This window comes from Amyelois transitella, chromosome Z (genome assembly GCF_032362555.1).
Source record: "Amyelois transitella isolate CPQ chromosome Z, ilAmyTran1.1, whole genome shotgun sequence".
Classification (NCBI taxonomy): domain Eukaryota; kingdom Metazoa; phylum Arthropoda; class Insecta; order Lepidoptera; family Pyralidae; genus Amyelois; species Amyelois transitella.
The window spans coordinates 2,182,537-2,188,536 of record NC_083535.1 but is presented as its reverse complement, the minus strand read 5'-3'; the positions used below and the strand labels follow the sequence as shown (position 1 = coordinate 2,188,536).

Below are 6,000 nucleotides of genomic sequence, written 5' to 3'. Positions count from 1 at the left end.
TGTAAAAAATGCATGGTACTGTTACTCTTAGTAACTATTGGAACGGTTTGAAAATTTTATTGGGTTTGTTACGTCATTTATGCTGTTAATTAGCGAAGTGCCACGGAGCAATAAATAATTAATAATCCAATGAGGCGTTCCATGCTTTGTGGCCTCAACCTGCACTATCGGTTTAGACGAATAACCTACTTGTCTTGCGTTTTAGATATATAAATATAATTAATTAACGTTATATACCTACTTATATTGCATAAATAACCTCCTACCTGCGCCAAATAAGTAACTACCTAGTTATTCGTAGTTTACCTACCACGTTCCGCATAGGCTTAAAAGAAACATTAATACATTCCTTCATAATGCTCTTGTTATAAATTCCTAAAGTATTAATCCAGTCCGCTAACTACTTAGCTACATAAGTCAAGGGATTATTCCGTTGAAAAAGTTTTCAGGCGCCTGAATTTTATGCAGGTGCGATTTACAAAAGGGGCTGAGACTGTAGCGAGCCCTCTTAAATGGATTGGGTCGGAGGATTTTCATCGTTGCCCTAGAATCGTTAGGGTGCGATTCCGATTCATTTTATAAATAAATTGTTGATAATACCTATACTTATAAATAATATTAACGTCTTTCACCCCTGCAGGGTAGACAGAGCTGACAGTCTCACAATGACTGAAATGTAAATAAGTGTTGATATAATATCACAAAATTGTGTATAGACTACGAACCAGAACGGTATATAGTTACTGAAAATTTAGTAAAGAAAATGTCGGAAATTGCCTTCTTTCAGAGGGGTCCCGTGTCGGTGTATGACTTAAATAATAAATCCCGTCTGATTTCTGTGTCACAAAACTAGCTTGGGTCATGAAGTTTCTTTTTTTCTCTAAGCCCCTTCACGTCAAACGGTGTAGTCAATCGAATGTTCTGGAAACCAAACAGCATACCCTCTTTTTTATGCGCAAAATCTATGCTTATATTTTATCTAAATGGGAAAATTATTTTGTTTGATTGTCCGCTGTTACACTTAACATAACTTGACCAATCTTCATACGGCGCACACATAAGGACATACCTTTTATTTCGAACACATAACTATTCGCGCGTGCCTTACAGTAAGTGGCAATAAATGCGAGCAAAAGCTGTTATTGAAAATATCTATGTTTTTTTCATAAAATCATTCATTACACTGCGGTTCGGAACTCTAGCCTAGGTCGCGGAGAGCCGAGGGGCGCGGGTCGGACCGTTGACCTAATTTCGTCTTCTGTCGCCTATTGCGCCGTGAATTCACACTCAATAGCTATATCCCGTTTAAAATTGAACGTTGCACTCTAGTTTCATTTGACGTACCTGTTTTATGCAATGCTAATTCCCTGCAAGCAAAGGGTGCGGCCACATTTGTTACTTTTATAAGACGTTTCTAGAATCTGGTGAAATCACCACGATTCAGGCCGTCCTAGTTTGAAATTGGCGTCCTTCGTTCCCTAAGGTTAGTTCATAGCCTGTAGGTACTTAGCCATATGTTAATACTTTAAGTTTATAAGATGTGTACAATGTACGAGATAACAAAGAATTTTTTAATTTTGCTTTTTGTCACAAACTCTAATAGGATCGGCGCAGGGTACTCTTGATCTGACCTTACAATGTTAGATCCAAAGAAAATAATAGTCGCTAATTGAGTAGAAAACGTACCCTAATGAAGTTACCTAAACGACGAACCATATTTATGTATGTGCCTAACGACGTTATCAGTTCTTTAGTTACTGTTAATAATTCTTTGATAATGATAGTAAGTACTGTCGGTTGGCATGACAACTCAATGTACTTACCTACTACAAGAGCAGTCGGCTTCATTATTTAGAAAAAAAATATTTTATAAATATCATCAGATCTAATAAATTCGCGGTTCTTCTTTCAGGCGATGGGCTAGCAACCTGACACTATTTGAATCTCAATTCTATCACTAAACCAAACTGTTGGCTTTATCCACCCCGAAAAGGATAGGTATAGATGTGTCAGATTTAGATCTATGAGACCAACTGGGAAGTAGCGTAAACTTAATATAAAAAAGGATCAGAAAAATCGGACTATAATTGGCAGAGTTATTTATTACTTACAACAATATACAACGCATTACAAATTATATTAGAATGTTTTGTTATACTGATAACTAAGCATTCTAATAATAATCCTCTTTTGGCAGTCGGTTGAAAATGGGACAAAAAATCGAAAGCTACGATTTTGTAGCACTATTGAACTATGGCGCCATCTAGTTTTCTTAGCTGCACACACTTTTCTGTATTCCGAGTCATCACGGTGTGAGAAAACATTTTATTTTTATATTTAAATGTCAAGAATCATTTTCACTGTTTCATTTAAATTCATGAAGAACAGTCGTTTCGTAGCTATAGTTTATTTTTATTTTAAAAATTGAGGTAATGGGCTAACAACCTGTCAATTCTCGATTACATAATTAAGCCATTTAGCTGAACGTGGCCTTACAGGCTGAGAACTGCCTCGCAAAGGGATATAGCCATGATTATAGTATTAATGTATATTTGTTCTTAATTTTCTTTGATCATTATGGCCGGCCCTTTACGCTTCGAATCCCTGAGACCCCATTATGCAATCAGGCTACCGCTACGCGATCTAGGTCATCATAACAACTAGGTTGGCCAATCTCATAACTAGGGATGTGACAGGTACAACTCAGAATTGTAAATTATAGCTATTTATCCTATCGTGCGTCATAAGAGATATCTGCTTTGTAAATCTCGTGGAGGTAACATCGAGATATATTTACTCGATTTTCCATTCTAAAAATAAAATGCAGTTAACATGTGACTTATTTATAAATGGCTTAGATCAACTGACAGAAAACAAATGTGATAGAGTATTGCTGAAATTTAACTATCGCTATAAAATATCGTTTAATGCGCCGCAGACAAACACGAAAACATCGACATACAGACCAACAATTCTGCTGAAAAAGTGTCCTAATTAAACAAATTCGTCCGTCCGTTCGAAAGGATCAAAATTTATTACAACTAGCTTTTACCCGTTGGTTCGCCCACGCGAATTTAGCGCCATCTATAAAAGAATACATGTTTTTCAAAAATCCCACGGGCACTATTGTTTTACCTAGTTAATTAAAGCACGGAAGTGACGAAACGAAAACTTTTTTTTGTCATGTTTTTATATCTAATGACTTTTGTAATCGCAATATGTCCTTAAAAAGTAAGTTGTCGCGACAGACGTTCAGCTTTTACACAACAGGTCAAAGTAGATCCTGCAGTACTTCTGCCTGCGAACGTCTGGGTCCAAAAAATGTCCATGGATTGATTAGTAGAACTCTGCGTTCGAAGGAAATTTGAGAAATTTTGGATGAAACAAAGGTCAATCCTTGTACCTACGATTTTCTCTCACTGTTTTTACGTTAATTTTCAGCTCATGGTGAAATCTCTTATTTTAACATATCGTGGTGCATCTACGGTACAATTCTCAACATAAATTTTTGGTTGAGATGATTTTATTTAAATTTATATTACATATATTAAATCTAGCACCCGCCTTAGCCTAATCGCCGCCATAATTAAACAAAACAATTCAGTGCCACAAGCCGCCAACGCGCAGTCTCCTACGGCTAACTTCACTCGCATGATTTTTATGCCGTAACGACTAACTGCCTATCAATAGTTGAAATGAAACAAAATTTTTGCTTTTTATATTTTATTATCAATATTAAGCACAAGTCTAGCACACGCCTTAGCAATATCGCCGCCAGAATTAACCAATTCAGCGCCACAAGCTGCCAACTCGCAGTTTCCTACGGCTAACTTCACTCGCATCAATTTGATGCCGTGATGCACGTTCCAATCGCTCAGTTCTAGGGCTTCGAGACATTGCTCTGGTGTCACCTGAAAGACGAAATAATGAGTGGGAGCTGAATGTTGGAACTGAAATACGAAGCTCAAAGTGTCCCATGGGTGATGATTATTAAGTCTATGGTACATCTGTAATTACGATCATGGATTGTGTGTCAGGTTTTCACATGATACTACTCCCGCCTGACCTTCCCAACCTTCGCAGAGGATCGTAACCCATAATGAATTATCTTTACACATCCAGTAACCGAATGAATACAGGTTTCCTCTCGATGTTTTCCATAGCCTTAAGAGCAATCAAACTATGTCAGAAATGAGAGGATTTGCACCTGTGACACCCTGTGCGTTACGCATTTTATTCGAGCACATTTACCGTTCGACTATCTACCTACGTTCAGTGACCACGGAACATTGTAACAGGTTAACGTTACGTGCGCGTTTAACACCTGTATGATTTATAAATAGTACAATAATTTCGTCTCAAATTACCTGTTGTTTGAGCACCTTGCACATGATTCTCACTTCGTCTGACTCAACGCCGCGCTGCCTGCCACACGGCTTCTGATCCGCAAACTCTAGGAGATCTTCTACGGACACGTGGTCGGTGCAATCTGGGGAATCGAAGTTAATGATTTAATGAAAACACATACCAAAAAAAAAATCTTATGTCACTGACTGATACATTAAGCCAAAATTAGGCTTGTCTGTTCCCTAAGAATGGTATGCATGAATTTAATTTTCTAATTTTTTAATGTTTGGTATTTTCTAAAGGTTGACTAGTAGAAAATGCTATTAGGATTAAGTTCACCTATATTACCATGAAGGCCCAATAATGTTTTAAATAAATAAAAATAAAAATGTAAATGCATGAAATATACCTTTCACTAACAATCCTTCTTCGAAATACTTATGTTCCTCAACTTTCTCATCTTCAGGCTTCTTCAAATAGCAATTGAACGGATTTACCGACGCGTTCTTAAACGGGTTAGTATCTTTCTTCTCCACCCCATCAAAGACATCTACTCCGTTATCTTTATCATGGTTTTCCATTAGAAACGTGTTCTGGTATATGATTGGTTGGTTGGAAGTGGGCGGTTCCTTTGTGGGCAGTTTCAGAGGGTACCTCCTGATGTGCCTCGGCTTGTCGACTAGTTTTGTCTTGTTCGTTCTGGGCGGTAGTGGTAGCTCGTTTTGAGGCTGGAAATTGTTTAGAAAATAAATAATGTCAAATAAAATATAAAACAAAGAGCGTCCGTCGGTGGTCGAATGGTTACGGTAACTGGCTAAAATGCGCAAGAAATGCGTGTGAGGGCACAGGTTCAAATCCTTCTTCGGTCATGTATCAATTAACTCTTTTCTGAGTTATGTACATTAGTTTGAGTGCTAACGGATGCTGTTACGGTTAGAGAAAATAGTGTGAGGAGGAATCCTGTATAACAGCTGCAAAACCACGATCCAATATGAGTGAGGTTCCCCTGCAATGGTTGCGGAGATGTCGCTTCGTGTAAAAACCTGGTTCATCCAATCCAAGATCCATGGTCAAAGGCTCCTCTACAGTGGTAAAGATTCGCTCTATAGCCAGGAGGAAGAAGATATAAATCATAATACCAGTAATGTTTCCATCGTATGTCATGTAGGTTTTGAATAATCCAACGACCAATACAAAATAATGTGAATGTTATGTTATTCAAGTCTTTTTTGAGTATTAAATATAAAGAAATATAAACAAAAACCAACTCACTCCCACTTTCATGTCCCGCTCAATTTCGCCAGCCGAATGTTGTCTGAAAAGATATAAGATATTACACGTTATAGGCTGCATATTATAGAGCGCGCTATTGCTCAAAATCCTTTGAAATTATACTTCAAATTCAAGAATCCCATTTACATAAACGTTACAATCCATTCAAAATCTAAATATCCATTATTAATAAAATTCCAGAAATAAAAAAAAATGAATTTACTCTCCAATTATTTATTTCGGCCTTAAAACGCCTTATGCAAATAGTTTTGTGCAAGGAATAAAATTCTTACGACTGCCTCTTGAGCGTAATATGCAATATGTATGTCACTGCTGACTTGGCATCAGTGTCATCTTACAGACAATAAAGATTTGTATTTA

The 6,000-nt window shown here is 37.2% G+C and overlaps 1 protein-coding gene across 1 annotated transcript in view; it reads right to left on the bottom strand.

Annotated features, from left to right (window-relative positions):
- Positions 1 to 3,716: 3,716 nt before the first annotated feature.
- LOC106130487 (activated Cdc42 kinase-like) overlaps positions 3,717 to 6,000 on the bottom strand; it is a 29,325-nt gene continuing 27,041 nt past the window's right edge. The window contains exons 22-25 of the mRNA XM_060953733.1: positions 5,620 to 5,662; positions 4,757 to 5,075; positions 4,368 to 4,489; positions 3,717 to 3,911 (exon numbers count right to left, since the gene is read on the bottom strand). Coding sequence (XP_060809716.1) covers positions 3,717 to 3,911; positions 4,368 to 4,489; positions 4,757 to 5,075; positions 5,620 to 5,662 — 679 coding nt within the window. The remainder of the gene's footprint in view (positions 3,912 to 4,367; positions 4,490 to 4,756; positions 5,076 to 5,619; positions 5,663 to 6,000) is intronic.